Raw genomic sequence first — 27,859 nt, forward strand, 5'->3', positions numbered from 1 at the left:
GAAATATTGGTAAGAGCTCCATGTATGCACTGGGAAGTGTTGTCCACTCCTTGCCCTACACCAAGGCAGTGACCGGAGGATAAAAGAGAGTGTGGACATTCACATGTGAAATGAGATTTTTGCACCCCCTAGTTTGGCTTCATTTATCCTGCATCCGGTTTGGTGACCTGTCAGTTTTAAGCAACTTGAAAGCACGCCTTCTGTTTTTCTCTTTAAATTCCTCAGTTTGTACACGAATGAAGGCTGTCAATCATAGGAGTCACACCGGTGGTATGCCACAGGCTATGACAAGCTCTGCTCCTGCCACCACTTGACTCAGTGAGAGACTTTAGACCACTCCTTTTTCCACGTCCTCCTTCCCTCAGTGGTTAAATGATGCTGGTATCATTTATTTTTGGTACAAAGTTCTCATTATTATTATTATTATTGTTTGTGTTACTATTATTATTATTGTTTGTGTTACTATTATTAAATTTGAAGGGTCTTGGCTGTTTTCATCACCTGGTACTGAAATGTAGGCTCTTACAGCGCTGGGGAGTGCCACAGGGGATGACAGTGAGGGCAGAAAAGGATGGTGCTCTCCCAGCTCTCCTGTCTCAGGCAGGCTCCATACCAAGATCCTCAGATGGAGATGCGGAACACCAAGGTGGCATTACATACCTCGAGAGGAAGGTTACTAGTGCTTCCTTCTGAGTTAGTGTGGCCTCTGCCCCTATATGTGATGTTTTAGCTTTGAAGAGAACATGACAGCCATTTACTAACTAACCTCTGGGCCTAGGAAATGGAAAAACAATGCAGCATCTATCTGAAATAGCAGAAGAGATTACCCTGAATGGGAACTTGGCCAGGATGCTGTCTTTAGTTCTGCTAATCTTGCCAAAAAAAAAAACAACAAAAAAACAAACAAAAACCTGCTACAAAGACTTTTTGCAAGACTGCAATCTTCGTTTTATAGTCTCTGATTTAGAAGGGAGCATATGCAATAACACAGATTTCTCTTTGCACGCCATGGGACATGGTTCATTATTGGCTCATGGAAAGGCCTGCCCCTTATAAGTCACCGACAGCAATTTCAATTGATTCTGGTTTTGGGACAAGGCCCAACCTTGTTAGGTTAGGTTAGGTTATTGATAGAAGCTAATGATAATGCATCCAAAGAAACAGCTGGGAAGGATGAAGTGTGGCAGAGAAATGAAAAAGGAGACCAAAGGGAACAAATGGGGAAAGGGAATAAGGGCAAAGGTGGAGTAGAGAAAGCACGTGAGGAAATCCCAGTATGTTTGAAACGGAGGAGGGAAAGGTTTGAAAAACTAGTCTGACAGAAAAACTGACTGTATTGGCAGAAATTGAGACTGCCGATGAATGGGAGAAGAGAGAGGGCTGTAAGTGGGAGCAAAATTCAGAATCCTGGCTGTTTTGGCAGTAGGGCTAGAGCAGATGAAGAGACGCTTTTTCAGTTACAGACAGCCAGAGGATAGACAGGAATAGTGTTCATCAGAAACAGAGGAGAGTAGAGGAAGATGCTCACAGTGCCAACAAATCTTGTTATCCAGAACTCCCCTTCCAATTCTTATCCAAAACTGAGCCAGGACAAGAGGTGGGGAAATTACTTCTGGCTCCTTTCAGCCCTTGAAACAAGCCTGGTTTTGGAAAGTTCAAGGAGATGCCATTGAGTTACTGCATTGCGAGTGATGCATTTTTTAATCAGCTAACTACATTTTTTCGTCAGCTAACTACATTTTTTCATTCCCCCTTTGGTGCCTAACTGATGTTAAATCAGAGCTTCAGTCTCTGATCAGTTCCAGAGTCTATGGGCGTGAGCAAGAGCCACTTTGTCTCATTTGGATAAACTTGCAATACTTAACTTTTAAATGTGCTCAGCTTCATTGCCTGCTGAGGGCATGCAGTGCCTCAGCTTCCTTTGCTTTGGAAGCCTGAGCTGTGAACGAAAACGTCTCTGATTTTACAGTCTCCAATAAGTCCTTGCTTTTAGATCATGCAGTTCGTCCCCCTTTGACATAGACCTGTACAAGGAGATGAACTTAGCCTGGCATTCTTTTCTTCTGAAACCCATCAGCCATGTACTAACATCAGGATAGTTCAGGTCTTGGCCTGAAGTGTGTGGCTCAGCTATGTTAGCTGCAGAGAACTGCACAGGCAAGGAGACGATTGACTTATATGGCAGTACTGTAGCTATCAAAATGTAAGGAAGTTTGATTAAGTATGATCTCAACGCCCTTTTCCTGCAACACCCCTTCTTGTGTTTGCAATGTGTTTGTTAGTGTCTCAAAGCCCTCAGTACAGCAAGATCCAGAAGTCAGAAAGACAAAAGAAACACAGCCCAGAAACCCAACTCCTTGGCGTTTGCCTTTGAAGAAACATAGTGCATGAAAGGATATTTTTTTTTGTTGTTTCCTCTTTCCTTGCTTCCCCCAATCTTTGGTATTCCCAGCAATGGTCATTATTTACTTATTTGCCTCTTCCCAAACCGCTGGACAGACAGGGGAGCGGTTTAGCAGGACTGCTGGAGAGGGCAAAACAATGGGGCTTTAATCAGGGTGCCTCCAGCAGCCGCTGCTAGCCAGAGGTTTCTCTGAATTCCCAACATGGAACAGTTGCCTCTTTCATGAAGTGCCTGTGGGATGAGCACAGAATTGCTACACCCAAAGCATTTTCATGCAGCAACGGCTCTCTGAAAGGAAACACTGCGGAGGACACTGCCTGCAATGCCCCAGGCTACTGGGGTGTCCGGTATGAGAGCCTCTTTCTTCCAGGCTTGGGCTGTGTTTGCCTTCCACATGCAATCTATGAATAGCTCAAGTCTGGAAAGACTTTAGGAAAGTGTCTAACTTTTCTCTTAAAGGAGAAAAAAAAGGAGAAAAAGAAAAAAAAGAAAATGTCAGGGGTAATGAAATAGTTTCCAATGACTTGATGCAGTGTGGCCAAACTGTTTGTAATAATTTCCTTTAAATTCCTTTTATATAGAAAGAATTAAATATGAAATCATGAAGCAGGAAGCAGTCATCCTGCCAGCCAGTGACATGTACAGAGAGATCAGAGCAGAGTGAGAAAGACACAGAACAGCAGGAGACTTGCAAAAACCTTTTTTAGCCCTCTTTTTCTTCCTCTTTTTGTTTAGTGTACACATCCATGTAGTACTAACATTTCTTACCCAAAAGAAGCTGTGGGAATCTCCTGCTGTTCCTTGTCTCTCCGATGGCAGCCCTGAACCTTCCTGTCTTGATGTGTCTCATCTGTCTGTGTTTCCTGATGGATTTTGCAGTCCCCAGATGTTTGGATACCTGATTCATCTCAAAGGAGACTGTGAAACATTAAGTATTTTTAAATACCCGGCTTTATAATTGCTTTGTTTAACTTTGCAACATTCTGAACTCATATAAGGCAATAATAAAAATCACTGCTGTTTTCCTTCAAAGGATTTTGCTGTTGCTGCTTCTAAATCTGTGTGTGCACAATGTCTTTTGCCTTTGCATTAGCAAAGTTATAAAGTTCCTGTTTCCCAAAATCATATTTTTCCAATTCTCTTTTTCAAATCCTCTATAAAGATTCCTGTCAGGAGTGCCCAGGCTGTTGTGTAAAAGAGGACTGAGGTTACCCAAGTGCTACCAAATCGAAGTTAAGAAATTTCCCCAAGAAAACCTGAAATCCGAAGAAAAAGACCTCGAGTCTGTTGTCTACAAAGGCCTGCAAGTCTACAGAGCTGACTTGAGTTGCACACGAGTTTTGCATATCTCAAGAGCCTGCTTGGATTATGCTCTGGAGGTCTGGCACTGGCCTCTGCTGTCTCCTGCCCAAAGTGGGAGACAAAGATGCCTGTCTGGACCCCAGTTCATTTTGAACTGGTTCTTCTCAGATTGCTCTGCTCACGCTTGAATTTGAAGTACAGATGCCTGAGTTCAATTTTGCTGAAATCCGGGGTGCTCATCTGCAGGGTTTTTATCTGAGTCTGTCTCTAGCTTGGCTCCAAGGGAAGGGAGAGTGAATACTACAGGTCAGCAGCCTACAGATGCAAAAAATTATAGGCTTTAAAATGTCACTAGCTGAGCACATAATGGATATTCTTTGGATTTTATTATTAGCTGTTGTGTTCTGTTGGCCAATGCTGCCTTCCTGATGAGATTTATGAAAGAGCCTTAGGTCAAGGCCAGACAAGCCAGATTCAAAAGTGGATTCCCTGAGAATGTCACTATCTTTTGAAACATTTCCTTTCTTTCTTCTGAGCAGGACAAGCTTGCTGATATACACCTGACTGTGACTCGCACCCACTTTGCCATCTCCCCTTCCAGCCTGAATCCAACAAGACATCATCCACCCAAATCTTCTTGCATGCTGCAAAACCTAGGGGGTTATGATAAGATTATGCTGCTAAATCATGCCATTATGCTTCTAAATCATGCCATTATGCCCAGCATTTCAGATCAGGGGTAGTATATTACGTGCAAGATTCCTACAACTGACTCCTGTCTCTAGCCAGAGCCATCCTAAAACCTGGGATGGCCTGAATGCTGCATGTGTGCCTGTGCACAAAGGTGTCTGTGCTGTGCACACAGTGAAACCAGGCTCTAGCTCTACACGGGGCCATCTGTCCCCAGGAGTCCATGGCATTGGACTGTACTCCATGACAGCTATGTCTGCACTTCGTGCATTCGTATGGATGTGTTTCTCTGCACCTCCTTTCCTAGTCTGCTCGTGTGGGCCAGAGGCACAGCTGGCCTGACTGGCTGTCCCCTGCCCATCTGTCCTCTGGGGTATGAAACTATGGAGTAGAAGTGAACATGAAGGGCTGAGTGGCAAAAGCGGATGGAGCAGGGCTGTAAAAGTCAAGGCATCTGGTTAGAAACATGCTCCTTGGCTGCACATGGCACCACAGGCCCTCCCCAGCATGTGGCTCTTGGGACCCCATGTATCCTCTCCAGTGCTCCAATGCACAGGGTCTCTGACAGTGGGGCACAAGAAGTATAAGGGATTAACGTGCTGGCAGAGAAAGGGTGTCTTCATTTTTTTTTACTGTGGCTCTGAAAAATTTTTCCAGCACCTTGCAGCATTCTGACACCTTGCCTCCATTTCAGCATACTGCCTTTTACCACTGAGCTCCTCCAGAAGCACAGGCTGCGTGGCAATGGGCCAGCTGCTGACCTCAGTGGCACTAGTATACATCTGGGATGCTGCAGCCAACTGGTGTGGAAGCACTTCAAATCTACATATACAGCAAGTGTTCCCAGCAGTAAAGAGGCTTGTTATTTTGGTTAGCAAAACAGCAGAACAAAAGCAACATCTACGTGATGTGGGTACTTGCGAATCTCCCCTGTGAAAAAGTGCTTCTGCAACATCCACACTTTCCCTGTTACCACCAGAGTGAGCCACGAATTAGCTCCAGGGAAGTCCAAGGAAAGCACCAGAACGCAACTGGTGTCAAGAGTGAAAAAAAGAACCAAATTTTCAGTGGATTTGTCAACAGCAGGTAGCACTGTTTTAATTTACTGTGGTTGGCATTGAAGATGGTGGTATTAACAAGTCCAAGAGAAGTACATTGTGTTGGCCTAAAGCTCTTCTGAAGGACAGACTGCTGAGAAAGTTTTGGTGAGGTTGGATATGTATCAGAGGAGCACTCAAGTTGAAAGCTTCAATGACAGTTCCTGAATGGGAGGTTCTGGAGACCTGGAGACAAGGCATTGTCTGTTTTGAGAGTGCTTGACCACTGAATGGCCTTCCTTAAATGAAACCGAGCTGGAGACAAATATGATATTTTCTGAGACATGCTGCAAAATTCTTCTTTTGCCAGGGTCCTTTTCTGCCGTAATTGGAGAAAATGAGTTAGTAATAAACAGTGGGAAGAAGCACTGTGGAAGGAAAAGATCAACTGAACCTGAGAGGTGTAGAGCAGAGAGCAGGAAGAGCCTCGGCTCATTCCTAAATATGATCACATCCTTAACATGGTGGCTACCAGGGAAGAGAAGTAGAGCAGTGCTACTTGGGCTCTTCAGGCTGAAGCCAAACACATAATTTCAGAACAGCTGAGAAGCCATGACTGGTACTTTGCAGCATATCGGCAGGCAAAGCAGAGAGAACAGCACAAACATTCTGGAAGTCCTGAGGATCCCCCTCGGTACAAACATTTGAGGTGGGCAGAAAAGTGATGCTAAGGCAACCCTTACCAGCCCAGCGTAGGCTAAAAGTGGTTCCTGTGATGGGGCAGAGAAATATGGCCTGTGGCTGGTGGTTGACTCATAGCCCATTTTTTTCCCCATCCCTCCTGTGAACCACCCTGTGAGGCTGTGACAGAAGGCAGAGACATTTCGTAGGTACTTCCCATGGCTCAGCTGGAGTCTGCTGGGCTCTGCACAGGTTCTCCCATACCCTTGCAGGGAGCAACACTGGTCGGGATGGCTGGCAGTGCTCTCTGTCCCTACCCTGTGGTGCAGCCACCACTGACCAAGGAACAGCCAGTAGCCAGGGAGGTCCCAGGTCATCTCAGAGCAGCCCCGGGGGGCATCTGGGGAGGTGTCAGGGGGTGTCTGGGATGGGACATGCTTGTGTTTCCCCTGCTGGGGCTTGAGAGAAAGAAGACATGCACAGCTGAGGCAGCAGTAACATGTAGATTTTGAGTCTTCCTCCAGACAAAGCAGGGAATGTCTGAAGGGGTGGATATCCACCCCGATATCCAAGGAGAGCCCTGAGTTCCCAGCATGGTTTTCTCTCCTCCTGGCAGCATCAGCAGCTGCTGCTTTGGAACAGTCAGTCTGCATGTCCCTGCACGAGCCAGGGCAGGTGGAGATGGATTTGTTTTCTGTTGATTTCATGGCAGTGTTGCTGCTTGGGGCCACTGCCTTGGTGTGAGGAACAACAGTATCCTAGAAGAGAGACACCCAGTGAACTGCTGACTGCTCCACGGCTACCCAGTCAGCATGCCCAGTCTGGGAAGTGGTCAGACCACCCTGACGGCATCAACAAAGCCATAATATTTGCTGACATTTCAAGGGAGTAGAGAAGGGAACAAAAGCTAAGAACAAAAGCTAGGCACAGAAGTCTTTGATCCATTTTAGAGCTGCAGTTGGAAGATACAGGCCTGAATTGTAAATGCCAGATCCAAGTGCCTTTTTGCTAGAGAGGGATTTTAAACCTCAGTCCAGGTCCCAAAGGCGGGGCTTGAATTTGGCCTCCATGGGAAGAAAATTATGCCAAAAATTGAGTGCCCTGTGAAATGAAAATGAAAGCTAAAGAATGGAAAGCAATGGATAATTGGGGAGATGGAAGAAGTCAGAACACAGGGAATGCAAAAATTTTGGTATAATTGATCTGTGAACAACCAGGACATCTTTTCCAGTTAATTCAGGCCTGCCCTCCCACCCCCTCACCAACCTCCCTTCCCTGAAATGATCAGAAATAATGCAGTTTCTCCCCAGATGGCCTCTGGGTAGCTTCTTGCCATTATTGTGGTATTTAGTTATGAAAAAACCATTCAAGAGGAAAAAAAAATAAAATAATTAGAAGTGAGACCAAGCCACAAAGTGTGGATCCACTTCCAAACATTCCCAGACCCAGGGGTACTGAAGTCTAGTGTTTTAGTACAAGACTGACTTTTAGGACAACCAACCCAAAAGGTTGCTCCAAGACTCTAATCAATACCCTCTAAATCTCCTACTGACATTTTAGTCTGTGTGTCCAGATTTTGGATAGTAGTTTGGAAAGGGAGGGTCTTTATGGTTTGGTAGGTGCCTGGGAAGAATTGAGCATCTCCCAGAAAAACACATCTGTGTGGTTTTTTTCAACTTGACTTCCTGGGTCAGTGATTCTGATAAGCCAGTTGCAATCTTTGCATGCGCTAGCAACTTCTGAACTTCTGAAGGTAAGTTTCTATTTACCAGGATTTCAGATATGAGAAAACTGGCCATGTGGTTTAGTTACAGAGCAGGAATCAAAGCCGTGGGCTCTAATCTTAGCTCTTCCACTAACTCATTGCATGATCTCAGGCTGCCAACTCATTTCTGTTTCTCATTTTTTGCACCTATGGGATGAGAGCGATATTTATCCTCTGTTAATTCATGACTCCTTGCCAAAGGGTTAGATTTTTGCTGACAGAAGCAAAGCACATTCTGTGAGACTGTGCTGGGGTTTTATCCTCACAATGGGGGACAGGAGATACAAGTAAGATTTCAAATGAGGGCTTTTTGTATCCCGAGGGTTGAAAAGCAAACCCTAGGACACTCGCCTCCTTTTTCTCTTGTTCATTGTCAAGAAGCACAGACAATAGTCTGGGCTTCAGATTGCAAGGAACAGTGCTGCCATCCTCAGAAGTGTACAGAGAGGAGCAAACACTAGCCAGTCTTTGGTGGTATCGCTTGATATCCATTAGAGCCAGTTCCTGTTTTACAGTGTGCTCCATCTTCCCCTACCCCAAGACTTCCTTTCATCTGGAATCAGAATAAAAAAGTAGAAACTTCTCCTAAATAAAAATTCTCCAAAAGGCTTTAGTGAAAGTGTGAAAGCCTTTAGTGAAAACAGTGAAAATAGTGATATGGAAATGAACATTTTTCACCTTTTAGAAACAATATATTTAAGTACTTTTTTGGTTGAAAAATCAAACTGAGTCCCTGTGTTCTGGTGAATTTTTTTGATTCTGTGAAATGCACACTTCCCCACTGGAAAATCATTCTGCTGAAAGATTTTCAAGTAGTCTTTCTTCCTGCCTGCTTAGTATCCAATTTAAACTCCAGCTGCTGGTTGTCGTTGTCCCTTGTTGTAGTGAGTGCCGGCACTATATGCTTTCCTTTATAATTTACACAGCAAGCTCTTCCAGGGGAACCCTCTCTGGATTAAAAGGCATCTCCTGATAACGACATGGGAAGGCCAGAAAGCTTGTTTTGTCTTTGTCACAGTGGCCTGTGCAGGACTGTTCTCTTCAGAGTAATCTCCTGCCTGATTTTAAATACCCATGCAGCGTGGCTCCCACCCCCTCCCTTGGGAGGGCAATTCTACAACATGATACTATGTCTCACTCTTAAGAGGTTTTTTCCTACCATTCAACCTAAATTTCCCCTCGTAATTTCATTCAGTCCCTCCTAGTTACATCCCCTTGATCATCCAGAACAAGCCCTTTCCCTCAGTGGTATTTGCACCCTGCGCAGACCTCTATTGTGCGCATTCGTTTCTCTCCTGGTAATTTGGGCCAGCTGTGCCCCTTTACCACTGCCACTTTGTTCTTCCTTGCAAGTCAGTCCCTGCAGATTATTAGAGTTTCTGCTCCTTTTCTCTTCCTCCTCCCCATATGCAGCGTGGTATCCTGTTTTCCCTGTAACTGTAGCCATGCTGTGGGGCTAAAAGATTCAAGGATTTTTCCATTAATAATCCCCACACCCTTTTCCTGGTCAGTACATTGCTTAAGAGGGATTGAGGTAATTCATTCATGAATAACAAGCTGTACTAAAAAAGAGGGAAGGCGCAACAGGAAAATGTGAGCTCGGTGGAGCCTGCTTTTCTTTCACGCTCCTTCGTCAAAGTGCAGTTTTGCTCCCAGAGCAGCTTTGGAAGTGGGGTCCCATCGTACAAAGTGCTCACAGGACTTAGCTAGTGCTGACGGCTGCTGGGCACCTTCGAGAAAAGCCACTGGCACTGCGTAGGTTGGAGCTCCCTAAAAGCCACGAGGAGGTCTCTTCTCCTGGGGCCCCATCCTGCTCTTGTGTATGAGCAGCAGCACAGCTCCAGCTGAGTTTAGCCATGCAGGGCACATCTTCTGCGGCCAGGAATGCTTGCCTACATGTCAGTGCCGTGAATTTCAGTGGCCCTGGCCAACTTCTGCTGTGAGAATGTAGGTGGGCTTTTTCCTTTTGCGTCTTAGACCCACACTAGCCATCAAGATTTTGCAACTGCACCTTGAGTAAGAATTTCTTTTTGTGAGGAAAGCTAAGCCACAGTTCTCTCTCTTGCAACTCCTCCAGCGCTGCCAGACTTGGGGACCACATCTGCTACTGGCTGCAGTTGCACAAAGCTGGAGTAATTTTCTTAGCCTCTGTGGCAATTTATGCTCAGAGATTGGAAGTGTAACCCTTTGCTTAGTTCCTACAGTGACACAGGAAGGTGACCAGGCAACAGATAGGAAAGGAAAGAGAAAATCACTTTATAATGATATATTTTATTGAAATATACATGAAACTCATCCCATAGGACCATTAGGAGCAGCAGTTGAGACTCTAAGGGACAGGTCCTATTTTGGTAATTGCTAGGGGACCTAATATAACCTGGAAACCTCTGCTTGCAGGGGAACATGTCCTAACGCAAGCTAGCTCCTCACCTCCTCACCTCCCTCACCTTATGCAGGAAGATGTGGGGTCTGTGTGGCTGAAATGTTGTGGAGGGCAGTCAACGCTGCTGCCGTGGCTGGCCGTGCTTCTCAAGCTCTGCCCTCTTGTGTGTCCCCACCATGATGGACCCCGTTATCACATGTTCCTGGGCTGTATTTTACACTGAGCAGCAAACTGATAACCTCCTGTTGGGAGCTAGGACAAGCCCATTGGCTTCTCTAACGGGACAAATGCAAACCTTCAATGCCATGGACTGTGGGGACATCCGAAATGGTGTCTGGTTAGGTTTTCCCTTCTCTGCTGGGGCAACGGCTCCTGCAATGGCAGTCTGCAGAGCTGAAGAACTTCAGCTCGGTGTAAGCCATGTTCTGCAATCGTTGTCCAGTTTCTCCAGTGCTGATGAAACAGTGCTGGCATCGGTAGAGATTCCTCCATTTGAAAGAATAAAAACAAAGGCAATGGTCTGGTGTAAAGGTCTTGGCATCTCCTACAGCTTCTGACAGCATGGCTGGAGCACAGGGGCCATGGCTGTAGCTTTTCTTTTGTGAGCTTACATTCCTTAGCAGTGGGAAATCAGCAGCTGTAATTAGTCTCTGATGTTCTCTGCTAATAAGTGATTTCTCTGGTACTTGCAAATACCGACATCCCTGAGACATAGCTCTATTGTTTTGACCTCTTATCTCTTCTCTCTCCTCCCCATTGAGAGGAGCCCCAGATGTTCTTCAACACTGCTAGAAAAAAAAAAAAATCCACCCCTCCTTCCCCCCATTATAACCCTGTCTCCTCCACCTTTTTTCCCCCACCCCCCTCGGTGGCTGTGTAGGAAAATGGCTCCTGCTAGTCCTCATGGAAAAGGACACCGATGCCAGCAGGAAGCCCATTTGCTCGGGGAGGAAGAGGGGCCTGACATCAACAGGAAGCACTGTGCAGCAGAGCTGCTCCTGCCTCCAAGAGAGAGGGGCCTTGAAAACAATGTCAGCTTGCAGTTTAGGACTCGCTGGCAGGAAACGCATGCACGCTGGAGTTCGCAGAGCAGAGGAAATGATAAGCGCTACCTGGCCTGACTTGGAGCAGAGATAGCGCGGTGAAAAGAAGAAAAAAAGAGGAGGGGGGAAGGGGAAGGTTGTTTTTCTTCACACTGGTTTGGAGCCTGTCCTTTGCTAAGTGGAAAACAAAATAAAGAGCAAAATATGGAATGTATCAGGAATCCGTTGGGGGGCTTGGAAACTGAGGAGCACAATTGTGAAGTGACGAGATTTACTACTTTAGTAACAGCTGGATATTGCTTTTTTTTCCATTGTTAGCACTGGGACTGACCCTCAGCTTGATAACCCCTGGTATGAGTATTTATTGAGAGATGAAGGGAGAGGGAGGCTTGTATCCCACGTGGAACTGAGGGGATTTTCTGTGTGGGAGAAAAGTCATGGGGACAACCGCTCCCACTGGAGGCAGAAGGGCCTTGGGAATACAAAGAAGAGAAGCATATAGATAAATATCTCTCCTGACTCGTCTCTGCTAGGTGAGGGGATAGAAGCCTGTTTGGGGAGTAAGAAGATGGCATCATGCTGTAATATTTTATTCAGGTGTGTTCCTTTTAGCCTTTCGTTAGGGCCTGTAAAAGCCGTATCGTGCCTCCTTTCATCGCTGAAATTCTGACAGAGCTGGTTTCTGTTTCTGATACCCTCACCCCTCTGCCAGGCAGTTGCAGAGGTACAGTCCTTGCAGGTCAGCCTTGGAGAAACCATGCCATACACCCTGGGTGCATCTCAATAGTTATGTGCTGACATCGTGGGGTGGAGGTAGACACCAACAGCAGGGCAGGAAATATTTTCTGCTAAGCAATCCCAGCCCAGCATCAGCCTCTAGAAGGCTGGGAGGCTGTGTGACACCATCTGCAAATGCTATTCTGCCTCCTCTGTTGTCCTTGATGAGTCTCGCAGGTTTTGGAGAACAAAGGAGCTGCCCTCTTGCAGCATACGTGAAGTATTGATCTGCCACAAGGCTGGCAGACGGAGCAGTGCTCTATTCCCTGCTGTTTCTGAAAGAAGCCTTGAAGGTGCAGCACCACATCCAGATGTTGAAGCCAGGCTGCTTAGCAGCTTCTTTTAGAGCTCTTTACTTTGCCTGGTGTATGGAAAGGAAAATATGATCCCTGCAATCAGGGCTGTAAGGTACACTTTAGAGGACAGCAGCCTCTGGAGGTGAAAAGGTGTAGCCAAAAGGACCCATATCCCATGGGCTACCCTTCTTAATTAAGCTACTGAGTGAAACCAATCCATTGAGATTGGTCCTGGACTTGCTGATGTAGAAATCCATGCATGCTTGAGGTATCCACCCCCAAACCAACAGATTTCCTTGGCTGAGAGTAAGTACTTCACACAGAAAGTCCTGCAGCACAGTAACAACATGCAGGACAATGCACTAGCTAAACGCACTTTGCTCAGGACAAGACAGCATGGAAAATGGCTGTGGCAATAGCTCATTCTCTGTCTGTCTGAGCAAGCTGCAACAAACAAGAGCCCCACCAGCATGTAATGATGTATCCCCCAGACGTATGACATCAGCCTAGCAAGACTTTTGCAGCTTTTGACTCTGGAAATCCCACCTTTAGATATTAGTCTTTGATTGACACCTTATTAAAAAAGCTATTTCTCTAAGAACAGTTTCCTGGTAATGCACATGAAAAATCTTACCTGCACGTATATACAGACAAAAAAGAATATATTTGTATATGCAAAAATACAGGCATATATGTACATCTATGCACACATGTGCTGATACATACATAGATATACATTCATTTATGTATAGAGGTATGTATGTCTGACAAGGTGCTGCTTCTGGCAGAATTTTCTCCATGCTGCTCGAACACAGAAACTGAACCCACAGGCTGTGGCAATCATATGCCCTGGGCGTTACTTAGGATGAGTAGAACAGCACCTTGTTTCACCAGACAAACATCAGCAATCTGAGTCACCCACAGCTTAATCCTCTTCAAATAAAGACTGAGCTGTTTTCAGCCTCCTCTGAGCAGGGCTGGGAGGAGCATTTCTAGGTGACCTTCCACTACCAGCAGCAGTCTTAATTCTCCACTCTCTGTCGAACCTCACACCATCACTTTTTTGCTCCTGTAAAGATGATGAAAATGCTTCTATCATTCCTACTCCTTGTTTACTAGTGTTTGCATGCCATGGTAAGAGGTAAGAGAGGGTAGAACAAACAGGGTTTTTTTTTCCTCTTGTGAAAAATACTCAATTCAATGGGATTTTTTGTATGAGTGCAGTTCTTTGGGTCAGGCCCAGACAGCCTTGCAATGAAAACACTCAATCTAAATATACGCTCAGCAACTGAGCAAAGATGGAATGGATTTTGTGCTGCTTGGCTTCAAACTATAATGACTGATTATTGCTAGTGCCTTTGCATGTTTGTTTTCAATCAGACTGACATCATAAAGCCTTATTTACTTTTTCTCAAAAGTCTGTTTTCATTTGCCTTTCACTTCTCATTTGCAGCCTCTACGGGTTTGTATTTAGGCTCCTCATCTGTCTGTCTGTGATATATAATGATCCTCAGCAATTTTCCCTGCTCTTTGCCCTAAGCTGTTGACTATCGGTAAAATAGCCTATTTGGAATAGCCTCTGGAAATTGCTGTATTCACTCTTCACTAGGAGAGCCCTAGAGGCAAGATCAGTGAGAGGCCTGAGTGAAAGAACATTGCTGCGTGATCTAGTGTCAGTCTGCATCAGTCCATCAGTGTGACAGAGGGCAAAATTAAAAGAAGAGATTTAGATATGTGCTGTGAGATTCAGCTATGCAGTTTTTCATCCATATGAGAGCTTAGTCCAGGACCAGATTCTCAGTTACTTCATACTTTGGTACCAAACATTAACCTGGGCTCTTGGTGGGATGATTGGAGCCTGTTCTCCCTTTCACGCACCTGAGCTCATCGGCTCTGCCATTCTACATTAGCTGGAACAGTTGGATGTGCGCTTTAAAGCTTGGGAATGGCTGTCATATATGCTTGTAAATCACTCCTTGTGTAGCAAGTGTGGAAGGAAAACCATGTGTGCTGATGTCCTGTCCTTGCATGTTTAAAGGGACAACAGAAATTTCCTGGGAAAGAACGGCAGAGAGAACTGCAGAGCAGGCCTCTTTACTGCAGCATCAGTGTTGAAGAGACAACTGCCCAGCTCCTTGCTTAACCCTGTCTCTTCACCAGCAGGGTAACAGCAGCATCATTTTTACTGAAGCGTCTCAAGAGCATTTATTTGGGAATTAGTTGCTTTGTCACCAGCATGCCATCACTACAAAAAATGGACTTAGGATCAGTTTAACACTGAGACAGCATGACAGAACAGCACAGAAACTACAGACAAATTCTATATCCTATAGAGATTGCTATAGATTTCAGAGTATGGAGGTGGTGTTTGTGAAAGGCACAGTACAAAGGACTTCAAAACTGTTCAACTGGTAGCTGGTATTTTTCAGAGACACATCAAGACCTAAGCAGCCAGAATTTCTTTGTAACAGCCCAAAAAGGCTTCCTTATGAAGAGAAACCTGGAAGCCCTATTGTCTGGCACACTAAAGTCCAAGTCAAAAAGGAATAAGAAACAAACTAACACTGTCAGCCAGGTAGGGAATATGTGTTGATCCCCTTGAATTGCCTTTCTCCAGATTCTGGGATCTGAAGAATCCCATGTAAGGGTTTCCACGTATCAAGGGAGATATTGGTTTCTACACTCTTTTTACTGTTAAGAAATTAGTGTAATAGCTTACAAGTTACCTCTAGAGTAATCTTGGGACTGTAAGAAACTGAGCAAGTCTGCATCAGCTAGGAGACTCAGGTAAAAGTCAGAGACTGTGCATTGTTTGTTTTCTAACTTGCTTCTGAAGCCCTTGTAAATGACAACATATAGGTCAAAATCTGTTGAGAGGAGGAAAAAAAACTTCTGAAGTCCATATATTTTCCTTGTTTTGTTGCCAGCAGTTAAGTAGGTTAGCATGGCTTGCATTGGTGTCCATACTCAAGAAGAGAGTGGAGTAAAGAAGGAAAACATGATACAGTGTGACACCTGCAGTTCATAAACTTATTTGTTGATCTGGATGAAAGACAGTGAGCACTCAGAAGACTTCAAATGGAGCCTACATCACCGGCTGTCCATCTCAGCGCTCAACACTGACCTCCACTCTTCCCTTGCAGGCTGCTTCTCCTAGCTCCCTTGAGCTGCAGCATCGACATTGCCTTGCTCACTCCTGTCCTCCATCAGTGCTAATACAGCCTTTAGATTTGGTAGTGTTTTCAGCATGTGTCATCAGAAACAAGGTTCATGAAAGATTTCCTGTCTCACAGCCTGCTTATCCTCGTAGAATCTAGGCATTTACTGAGACAGAGGTCAATTTTTATATGCAGCTTCAAAACAATTCTGATCTTTTCTATACTTATACCCCAGTCCCTTTTGTGTGACAGCATAAATTTTCCTGTTACTCCCACCTCCAGAATTAATTACCCCAATTGCTTGTGCTGTGGTGAACAAAATGTTTTACAATATCCACCCTAATCTGCTGTGAATCAGAGTTGTTACGATTCAAATGGCTAGCTGAGGATATGCACAGCTCATTGACCTGCCCTGCAGAACCTGCTGTTTTCTGAGGTGGCTATACCACAGAGTCATAAAAGTTAGGAGTGGAGATATCCTGTTCGGTTATCTGGTCTTTTTTTTTTTTTGCAGGAAACCCACAGCAGGATGTTTTCCTAACAAAACTATTCTTGTATTTAGTACAACCTCTTTTCAAAAGTGCCTGTATGACAGAACTTGCCAGCTATGTCAAGGTACTAGTCATGTTTCAGAAGGGCACGGTGACCGCTGGGATTGAGAGTCAGCATTCAACATCTGCTTGTGCAGTGCTTTCTCTTAGGCTTTCTTTGATGTGTGTTGTTGATGAGCTGGCCAGGTCTGCCGTGAACTCTTTCCTTTCTGCCTGGAACATCACAGATGTCAGATATGTTCTGGAAAATCAGGTGTTCCTACGTGCCTTATTTAGATATGTGAGATGTAAGCTGGCTATAATATCACTGTGAAGAAAATCCTTGACAATGGTGCCATTGACTTCGTTCAAACTCACCCTGGGCTTGCAGGCTGTGTTGAAATGCATTTGCTTCAAACCGGCGTGCCACATCCCAAACAGTGCTCAGAATTTCCCCTGCCCAGACCGCGGAGGGTGATGTCTCACAGCATTTGACAGATTTGAGATCCATTTTTCCTATGTCTTTGCCCACCAGAATCACAACCACATTCAGGACGGTGCTTTTGTCTCAGGGAACAGCACTGTTGTGCTAACCTTCATGACGTTGCAGAGGCATCTCCCACAGAAGTGGAGGGGAAAAAAATATGAAGCGTGTGACTTATATGGTGATTCGGTTGTGCTGCCCATGCAGACAGGATCACCTCGGCACCAGGTATTTATCTTTTTTTAACTGTGTTTATGGCAGCCAAGGGGGAAGAGGTGAGGAGGACTCTAACAAGTTGATCTGTTCTTAAGCCTATTTGGTGTCATTTAGCTATCTCAAGCTATTCAAACACAGGTGTGTGTGCATGGGGGGGTTGTGGTAGCTCAGCACCAACAGCCAAACTGCACACTGGAATTTGACAGTGAGTTTATTTTTTCTTCTTCTGTAAAATGAATTTAGTGCTGGTGAAAAGTATGCATAGACATCCTGGAGACTGAAGCCCTCTGTTTGTCCTTGTAATAATTACGTCCAGGCTGGGCAAAACTTCCCCATTCCCAGCTCTGCCAACATCATCTCTGAGCAGGAGAGACCTTCTTCAGTGATTTCAGATGTTATGGTCTCTTCCATCCTTGACCACCGCTGAAAAGGGGACGGTGGAAAGCAAAAGGGATGATATCTGAAGGCAAGGCAGGATTTATCCTTAGCTGTCTTGGGTTAGGGCTATGCATTGGGAGGCAAACTGGAATTGTGACTGCTGTGCTGGACCATGGCTTGGGCGAGCTGCAGGGAGGAGAGCACAGTGTTATCTCCTCTGGAATCTGTTTCTCAGCCAACCTGATGCCTAGTAAAAATCAGACAATATCAGCAGAAAAAAAAAAAAAAAAAAGAAAGAAAAAAAAAAAAGCTAGTGAATCAGCATTAAAGCTCGTGATTTAAGTAGGAAGCATCAGGAAATGCAGAAAATGTCACATCAGAGATACTGACTCTTAAGTACGTTGCCATTTACACAATGCTGTTTCTTTCCTGTGATTAGGAGGCCAAGTTAATTTATTAGTATGTTCTAAAATGTGTACTGTTTAGTTATTTTTGTTTGTACAAAATAACAAGTCTTGCTTAGTACAGACTGAAATGCTTATTTTTTAGGAGGAAATATTTTCTAATTTAGTCATTTAAATTGAAACAAGAGAGTATTTTGACCTTTATTGTCATGCTATTGACAAAGCATGATAGGAAGCATGCACTGCTATTGAGAGCAATGGAAGACAATTTTTTAAAAAAAGTACTAATACATAACAAAACCAAAATCATGCAGTAAAAATGCCCACAACTTTTTTTTATGCTGCAGGATTCATTTTTAGAAGAAGTTTTTAAAATGCCACAAACTATTTCCTGCAAGTCAAAGATCAAAAAGTTTGTGTTTCAGGTGAAAGGAAAGGCCTGCATTTATCCTCCTGTTATTGGAACTAAAATTAAAATAAAATTAGAGAGGATGTGAAACCTCCTCCATGTGGCGTAAACCAACTACTAAGGAGGACCTGAGCAGCTCTGTCACTAATTTTTATCCTTGCAAGGAGCCCTCTGAGAGAACAACAGAAGGATAAAGACAAAAATGAAGCCTGCTGCTCTTCCGTCCAGTTCAGTCCAGTGTACCCTGAATAAATGACCCAGTCCAGGTTAGCTAACTTTAAGCACAGTCTTACTGGACAGTCTTCACGCTGGTTAGAGTGGCTGACTTAGCAGCCTCCTCCCTAGGGTCCTTCTGTAGCCCATGGAGACTGAGAGTTTCTGCTAGAAGGTGACACAGAAGGCCACTGGGCACGCTTGCATCTCTTGCTGGGCCAGGGTCTTTCTCACTCTTTGCTGGCTTTGGTGGGAGGCCAGGAGGCCATTCTCTCACTGCTCATTAGATGGAGTGACTCCTTCTCTTCCTAGTGTCCCCAGTTCTTTGAGCAGAACCTGCAGCTCTGAAATTCCTGAGCACTCTGATGTCCTACAAAGCTCAGTCTTTCGGGCACTTGGGGGAGGTGAGGTTAGAGTGGCGGTGAGCAGCTCCCTGACACTTCTAGTAGCAACTTGGGCTGCTTGGTGATTTCTTTAGTTACATTCTCAGAGGTCTCCCCAGCTTTGATCCAAAATACTGAACCTTGTGCCAGATGAAGTGTTTGTCAGGCAGGCAAAGAGTGACCACCCTGCCCGCTGGTGTGGAGGTTTGGTGGGTGGTAGCACCATGACTGGGAAGGGGCAGGAGAAGGAAGAATCCCCCACCATCCCAGCAATGCTGGGGGGGTGAGACACTCAGCACCCATTGCCAGCACTGTAAGGCGGAGGGATCGGGAGGGAAGGGAGGTGTGATACCTGACCTAGCAGGAGTAGCACACACATGTAAAAGAGGTGGCATGAGCTGCGGTCATGGAAAAGACCCCGGCAAAGGTGGATGTCTGCGTACACTGAGCTCGGAGGTGATATCCAGTGAGAGTGGAATGAGTTACTGCAACAGCCCTTCTGGTTTATTTTTGTCTAGGGGAAGAGAAGTATTGTCTTTTGTGTGCAGTATGTTTATAACTCAATTTCCCTTCTGACTGATGCCTTGCTCCGTGCTCTCATCTCCTCCTCCATCTGGTTTCTATTGTAGTTTTAAATGAGGACAGTTTGGCTGTCTGGCAGAACAAGCGGGGTCTGTGTGACACCAGCTGCCTCTTCCAACTTCTAAGCCTCCAGCAGTTTTAATTATAGAAGTGTCAAGATTGGACACCCCCCACCCACCCCTTTCTGTCCCTGCACGCACATGCACAGCCCCTGCTACAAATCCCCATCCATGGCTGATGTCGCTTCGGGAGACACCCAGCTCTGTGATTTACACGTACCCTGTAATGCCGATGGAGCCCCCTTGTAAAGCACGTGCTAGAGTCAGTACCTCCCTGCATGCAGGGTTGATCACAGTCCTTGTTTTGGTTCATCAGAAGCCATGTCTGAAATAAACAAATGACCCCAGAAATGCCTGGAAGAGTGAGGGAGCTGCTCACTGACACTCTAACCTCACCTCCCCCAAGTGCCCAAAAGACTCAGCTTTGTAAAAGATCAGAGCCACTCAGGAATTTCAGAACTGCAGGTTCTGCTCAAAGAAAACATTTGTTGTGCTCCAGTTTCACACAAGCACTGCATTTAGGGGTTTGCTTTGCAGGAAGCTGATGCAGTCCCTTCACTTTCAGGAATCTGAGGCCAAAGTCTGTAATTTTTGATTGTCAGTGAAATGTGTCCTATGTGGGGGTTTTTTTTGACATCAGAAAACTGCCACACATTTTGGTCTAACTGGTTGTTTCTCTTCCTAAGAGCCAGAGACCTGACAGGGCAGGAAATCACATACATGATGGGTGAAGGGCACTGGCAGAGATAGGGGAGAAGCCCAGGGCTGGAAAGGCAGGGAAGATTGCAGGGCTGCAGTAAGAGACATCTGCAGAGGTTGGTGCATACTGTCTATCTGCAGTCTATAAGGTTGTCTCTGCTGTGGATTCTTCACCCATTTTTAAAAATGGGTTGAATTTTATGTTTGCTACAAATTATTCCCCTTAGGCCCCTTTTCTGGCTTACCAGTCCTCAAAAGATAGATCTAGCCTTCTCTGGGTTTTGTGTAAGAGGTTTGCTTACCTGCCTGAGTTGACCTAATTGACCTCATTTATCCCAAAGAAACTTAAAAGTAATTTTTAAAAAGTGTGATTTAAATGGTCTTACTTTCAAGTGGTCAAATTAGTCATAACAAACACCAGTATATGCATTTTTAGTTGGTGTGCTTATTCTTAACATTGAGGTTTTAAAAAGTATCTAATAAAGGGTACTGTGGGCACAGACCTCATTTGTGTGGAAGCTAGGCACCATCATAAGCAGTTTGTCTATACGAAAGACTATTTAATTTTTAAACAAGCCTTGTCACATGGCTGTCCTGCTCAAATAGGTTTTCTGTTCAATTAATCCTTCTTTTTCCAGGTGGCATGGAGCGGTTCCCCCATTCTCTCACCCAAATGGATCCGAAGTGAACATGGATCTGCCTAGCTTTAATTTTTGCTGCTTACATTAGATTTGTTCCCAGAGACCCCTACTAAGAGGGAAATTTTAATATGCCATGCATGCATAGCTCCTGCCACAAAGACAGCACAGCCTGAACAGACAGAAATGAAGAAGAGGCCTAAAGTCATCTGAAGTCATTTGCCTTTCTTTTTTTTTTTTTTTTTTAAATTATTTCTAGCATGCTCATCATCATATGATCTGAGTTCCCTGGTGCCGTTACAGATGATCAGGTCTTACTCAGAGATAGGGAGGTCCTCTTTCTTGATGTGTCACTTAGGTTTTTCTTGGCAGCATTTTTAGGAAATTTCATACTTTTCTTTTGCTCTGTCTCCTTCCACATCTACTCCTCTTATGAAGTGGGTGCTATAGACACTGAAAGGAATGCTTTCCACGTTCCTTTGGGAAGGTGCTGATGTACCTTCTCCTCAAAAGTCCCTGAGGAGAGACTCCTATAGCTCTGTGACTGCTGTGGACAAAGATTTGACTCTGCAGACTTCACCTGCTAGAAGCTCAGAAGTTAGTCTTAGCCCAGCAACTTGAGGGTCTTAAAAATAATTTCAAGGGCTTTGAGTGTGATGCAGCATGGCTAATGTACCTGTATTATGAGTCCCTTCTCAAAAAAACACAAATTAAAATTTTTGCCAGTTGTTCTGAAGAGGCTCCTTTAAGTGAGGAGAATCAGTCTGTTTGGATCATTCAGGCTTCCAAGTAATCACTGACGCTTTGTGTCTTCCTCCATTTGGGTTGGCCATGCCGAGAAGAGAAGGGGTGCAGTAGAAGGACCTCTTTACCTCCCTTGGTAAGAGCAGGCAGAAAGACAGGTAGCACTTCCCTGACTGACGGGGCTCAGTAATAGTGTGTCACTGAGGTGGGCACCAGCCCTCCTCACTGGAGCCTGTGCCCTGGGCTGCTTGGTAGGAGCAAGTCTCTGGCCTCAGCAGCACCCATGAGAAGTACAACAAAGTACCAGCTGATTTTTGTTCAGGCTGTCCTTGGAGTGCTCTCTTCGGATGCCACCTGATGAAGCACACGTTAGCATGTCATTATGGTCCTGACCTTCAAGCAGAAGTCAGGGAAAGTCCACACAGAGGCATCATCTCTGTGGTGTCGCAAAGATGCAGTAATTTCTATGCCTGGCTTTTCAGTCAAATGTATGGCTTAGTCTGTTTCCTTCCACACAGCTTTCTGAATGCACAGTGCAGCAGTCAGCATTAGAGCAGGGAACTTTTAACTTCTTTATTTACTGACTTTTGTGCTTATGGCTGTATGAAGCAGTGTGTTAAATACACAGCAGTTTCTAGCACCTAATAAGGAAGGGCTCTCTTACTGTTATTGTTATAGTTAGGTTTGTTATAGTACTGGAGACAGGGAGGCTTGGTCTCACCAAGAGGATGAGGGTTCCTTGTACCTATATAATGGGGAAGAAATAAACATACACTTTGGGTCCAGATCTGGATGTAAATGTTGTGCCTTGGGCTCCTTTCAGCTTTAAGGCTGGTTAAGTCTTTGGCTGGTCACGTTGATGAAGTTCTTTGAAGCCAATGTCAGATTTTGTCAGTGTGCAGATATAGTCAATATTTGAAATTTATACCCCCTCTGTGGGAGTTTATGAGCGCTAAACTGTGGGTATGTAGGCTTATATGGAAGTGCGAATGCTTCTCTGATTTTTATCCAAGCCAATCAGACCTTTTGGCAGGATTCAGTGAGGCTGGAGCTCTATCCTGGGGAGGGGGGAGGTTCCCAGGACCTCATGCTTTACCTCATGCTTTCAATTAGAATGAAATTGCATCTTTGTCTGTAAATAAAGTAAAGAAAAAGGTAGAGAAAAATGCTACCTTTCTTCCCACAATGCTTCTGTGACTTCAGGCTCAGTCATTGTCATATGGCATGGCATGGCCAGCCATAGCATATCCTCAGTCTGCAAATTGGCTACAGTCACTTTGTGGGGGTGTATTTTTGTTTTGCCCTGTGTTTCTCCCATTGTTGTACCCTTCCCTGCATATCTGCAGAGTGCCTCTGCTTCTCTTTCATAAAACAGTCTCCTCTGTGGTGATTTGTGGAAGTTCTCGGTGCGTATTAATTGGGCATCTTGCCTTGCTTTCCTCTCCTAGTCCCCTACGTGCTGAAGAGCTGTGCAGAGTTCATTGAGACTCATGGCATTGTGGATGGGATCTACCGCCTCTCAGGAGTGACATCCAACATACAAAAGCTGAGGTAAGCACAATGTGTCTGAGTGCCAGAGGAATTTGGTGACACTGCTCAACACTTTTTCGCTGCTAGTCCCTCAGAGATAGATTGGGGACAACAGAGCTCTACACTGATGCAGAAGAAAACTGTCTCTGAAGCTGGTAACAGGAAAACGCAATGTTTCAAGGATTAGTCCACGACAAAGAAAAAATTGTCTCTCTCTGCACCTATTAATGGGAAAGGCCTGGAGGGTCTCAACACAAATGCTGAGTTGTTCTCTCTCACTTTAGTACAAAGCAATCTCTTTGTGTCAGTTTGAAGTCCACTCATGGGACTATGTTATGGAAACCAGAGAGTAGTTGAAACCTGGGGGCCTGATTCAGAGAGGCAATCCAGGCCAGGCTGCAGAGACATCTCTACTTTTCAGTTTGTTTTTCCTCTAGCTGTAAAAGAGTACTTAGGCTGGAGTACTGGGATGCTACAGCTCTTACTCTCCTACATAGTTATGTCTCCATATTGTTTCAGGCAAGAGTTTGTTTCTGACCAATGCCCCGATCTGACAAGGGAAGTTTACCTCCAGGACATCCACTGCGTGGGGTCACTCTGCAAGCTGTACTTCAGGGAACTGCCCAACCCTCTCCTCACTTATGAGCTCTACAAGAAATTCACGGTGAGACCCTTCACTGTTCTTGTTCCTCTCCAGCAGTGTGGATGTGTCTCAGGTTCCTCCATGACAGTTGTTTGAGATTCACTCCAGTGTTCTGGCTTCTGGTGCATCTATCTGTATAAACACTTCTCAGTGCTCTTCCCTTCTCATCTTGCACTGGCTCTCTCTCCCTGCCCTTGCTTTTTTCCCTCATTTCATGTTTACTTCTGTGGTTTCTCTGCTGTTTCCTTCCCTTCATCTTGCTCATTTTTTCTCTGCATTGTTTTCCTGCTGTTACTCTTTCTCCCCACTGTGCACCTCCTCCCAGAATTGCTAATTATCTTTCTTTTCCTCATTACTGTCCATCACTGAGAGTCTTCTGGGTCACCTGGGGCTTGTGATCATTAATCACAAGGGTGCGGTTTCCTCCTCCCTGTCCTTCTGACAGTCCCTGACACCTGCATAAACTGATTGCTCAGCCCATGTGTAAAACACCAACTTTTCTGCATAGTTTGTCAGAGCACAAATAATGATACAGGTTATGCCAGCTATGGCATATCAGGTCCATCATAATCATGTCATAAATACAAATGGCAGAGGAAAGTGGCAGCTGGCCAGGCAGAAATCTCTAACCTTGTTTACAAGTATTATAATTCAAAGAGTAGTAACTCAATTCTGCAAAACAACCATAGATCATACACGGATACAGTTGGAGCCTAGGAGCAGACTGCGGGGGAGCAGAAAAATAAGACCACAAAGCCTGAATTTTTAAGAGAGTTGGCTAATTTTGATGACAGATAATATTTTATTAAAAGGTGGCACAGCAGCTATGCTTGCTGTTCAAGTTGCCTGCTTTTCTTAATGCTCTAAATCCACTTTCAGTTGTTTATGACACCAACAAATTTAAATCCGGTCATTCAGGCTGAAGTCTTACATGCCAGAGATGTGAATTTTCAGCTAAAAGCATTCACCAGCTTCTTAAAACAACTGGGGTGGGGGAATGGGAAGGATTGTTTCCTTGGTGTTAAGAGTTTCTGTCATCCTAATCTTTCCAATTTGCTGGGAGGTGGAGGGGAAAGACATCGCCAAAAATGTCAGATGTTGCAAAGAAGAAGTTTTGCAAAATCATGTCTGAATGAATCAGGGAGTGGCAAGCAACTTTAGCTTCAGGTGTGATTTTAAATTGCCTCTATCCCGAGTCAAGCTCTTCTGAGCAGCACAGGAGGCACTGAGAGAGATCTGTGGGGTCCCCATAAGAAGAAGTTTTCCAAGGACTCCCTGTTGCCCGCTGTGGGAACAGGCAGGCATACCTGTGCAAGGGGCCTTGCTGTACAGCAAAGTCAGACAGGATCAGCCAAGCAGCAACCTGCTGTAAGAAGTCAGGCAGCTGCTAGTGACTACAACTGAGCTGGGGAACACGGCGTGGAAATTGTCTCGCTGTGCTGCCTGACAGATATGCAATAGTGTTAGGTATCTTGCTGTTTCAATTACAGATTTTAAGTAACATTGATCTGTGTTTCAAGGTGATGTATAGTCAAAAATTCAGTCAAAGTTCTGAGTAGGTCTGAAAAATTGACCTACATTCTCAGGATATAGGGATCCTGAGGATATAGGAAAGGATCTCTAAACTAGACACAGTCAGGATGAAGAGGACCTTGAAAAGTTAGTGCATCATTCAACCATTCACAGTAACTGATGAGTCTCATTCTTGTTGAAGCTATTTGGCCGGAGTCTTTCTGGCTATCAGTACTGATTTATGAAAGAAAATATGCTCTAAAGGAAACATGAAGATTTAGATGGAAAATCTTAGGAAAGAATGTTTGCTGAAAAGTGCAGTTTTGGAATGATGACTTGCAGATTTTCGTTAGATACATTTGGTAAATAGTCTTATTCAAAAACAAAAGGAAAAACACTTCTGTAACTGTCTAAATGTTTCTTTTACAAATACTTTCTAAAGGAAATGTTTCAACATTAAATCAACATGCTGAACTCCTAAATAAAACATCTTTCAGAAAAGGGTTAAACTGCCCCAAACTTAAATGATCATTTCTTTCACTTTTGGTTGAGTGTGACACTTTGGTCAATCTCAAACAGTTGTTTTTATAATTTTGTGACAGCTCTCCAAAATGTTATCATTTTGGATTGACCTAAAAGGTGGTTTTCTTTTTTTTCTTTTTTTTTTTTAATCTCCAGCTTTTTAGTTTGTCCACTCAGCCAAAAAATCCATTATTCACGTAAATCTACTCAGTAGGGGTTTATAATGGGTAACCCAACTGACAGGAAGCACACTCAGATACCAGGAGGAAAGAAAGAAAGAAGACCAATTCCCCAAGGAGCAGAAAAACTACTCAGAGACTGTGTATGAGTGGGGCGCCTGGACAGGGAATGGTGGCAGCTACACATCAGCAGTAGAGCGCTGGTAGGAGTAAAGGATGCATGCTAATCCCAGCCTGACTCAGTCAGAACTGTCTCTGAGATGGGATAGGCTCCACTCTGAGTCACCAGAGTGATTCAGACATTTGTGGCTAAGGAAAGCCAAATTCTTAATGGCTAGGGAGGGGTTGGCCTTTTGGTCATCACTATGTCAAGTTCAGGGATGTAACATCCCAGTCGTGACCTCACTGGCTATCAAATTTTGCAAAATTATGCCCTCTCACACTTTCCAATTTGTATTCTGGTGATGGATGCTTGTTTCATGGTATAGAGAACTTGAATCTGCTTGGCTTGTTCTAACTTGGGCTTAGAGGGTCGGGTACTCCCTCAGAGCAAAGCAGCTGTAGGAGGCTAAGCCTGCCTTCTCTCTCCAAACTCTATTCCATTTGTTAACCAGGGCTTGTGAATTGTGCACTCCCAGAATCACCAGCAGAGTGAAAAAAAAAAATCCAAGATTTTTATTGTGTTTTACATACCTTCTGCCATTCTCTGAGTGTTCTCTTCCCTTCTCCTCTTAATCAGTAAGATTAGAATTTAAATTACATGAGTTCATACATTAACAGACATGTAATAAATGGAGTTATTGGTTCTTCCTTGAATTCTGTATTCTGCTGCTGTAATCCTGAGTTTTGGAGAGGGCCTCAGATTTCAAATGCACAACACATATGGGTCAGAAATGTGGCTCGGAGGTTTGAATGGGTCATGACCTCAGAGAAGCTGGTATTCACTTGCTGTCTAAGGATTAGGTCTTTGAGACCTGGAAGTTAAACATGGGAATGAAAATCAGCACCAGGGGAGAAAATACTGTGTACAATCTAGATGAAATCTAATGTTTTAGATACAACAGTTAAAGATTATGTTTCTCTCCATTTGTGGATGAGGACATTCAACTGGGAACTTTGTATGAACATTACAAGAGTTCTTATACTTCGGATTTCTGGGCTGATGGTAATAGGCTTTTTTTTTTTTTTAAAAAAAAAAAAAAAGGAGCTCTAGTTATGGGTAAAAAATACTAGAAGGAGTTAACCTGCCTTTAATTGGGCAAAAGAGGTACATCCCCATCTCATATACACCAAACTAGTGAGCTCACATGTTTTTCTTTGCCTTCATACCAGTAAGTTCAAACTAGAGGGCATAGAACTCAGTTCCCAGTGTTAGGGAATAAAACATCAATCATATTCATGTCTGGCCTTGAAACTGGCAATGTTTGTTTTGCTGGTGGTTGTGCATGAGAAGTGGTCTGCTGGGAAAAGGACAGTGACCAGAACAGAGATGGCAGCATCATCAGTGTAGATGTTGTAGTGACTGCTACAAGAAGACGCTTCTCTAGTTGTGGCTGGTAATTTCAGGCTCATAATGTTTAAGCGACGGGTGGTTTGGGTCGGTTATTTCCTTCCTTTCCTTTCCTAGCAATGCTGACGTCTGTCTGTAGGCAAAGCTTCTTCTGGCAGTGTGGGTCCCAGCATCTTTCTTTGAACCTGCTCCAAACTCCAGTGGCAGCAATGTAGGCAGGAGGTTCCCAGACAGTCATGCATTGTTTGAACTCGCTGGTGGTTTGTCCTCCACCAGCACAAACATTGAAAGGGAATAGCTGAACAGATGAATACCATTGCAGTAAACTCCTAGGAATGCTGACAAAAGCTTATCGTGAGTCTCTAAGCTCTTGGTCCATAGAGACTTGCTCAAGACCAAGATGTATCACCTTGATTCTGTCTAACTCCGAGTACAAGAATTTACTAATTTACCTGGACAGTGATTTTGCCAAAGTTTCTCCCATCATAAAAGATGCCAACTCACACAAACTACTCCCTATAACTATCTTCATATGACAGCCAAAAATATTGCTTATTTTGATGTATATGGAACATGTATATCCCAGTTTTTTTCATAACACAGGGCTTGAAAGATCTATTTTTAACACTGTTTTGGGAGGTGGGGTGTCAGTATTTTTTATTTTTTCATTATTTTCACTTTTCTCTTT

General features: G+C 44.4%; 1 protein-coding gene across 1 annotated transcript in view; it reads left to right on the forward strand.

Moving 5' to 3' along the window:
- Window positions 1–27,859, forward strand: part of LOC104470878 (rho GTPase-activating protein 31-like) — a 55,833-nt gene that overhangs the window by 13,377 nt on the left and 14,597 nt on the right. The window contains 2 exon segments of the mRNA XM_010085962.1: window positions 22,724–22,826; window positions 23,325–23,469. Of these exon segments, the coding sequence (XP_010084264.1) occupies window positions 22,724–22,826; window positions 23,325–23,469 (248 nt within the window).

The sequence above is a fragment of the Pterocles gutturalis genome, unplaced genomic scaffold (assembly GCF_000699245.1).
Source record: "Pterocles gutturalis isolate BGI_N339 unplaced genomic scaffold, ASM69924v1 scaffold34985, whole genome shotgun sequence".
Classification (NCBI taxonomy): domain Eukaryota; kingdom Metazoa; phylum Chordata; class Aves; order Pterocliformes; family Pteroclidae; genus Pterocles; species Pterocles gutturalis.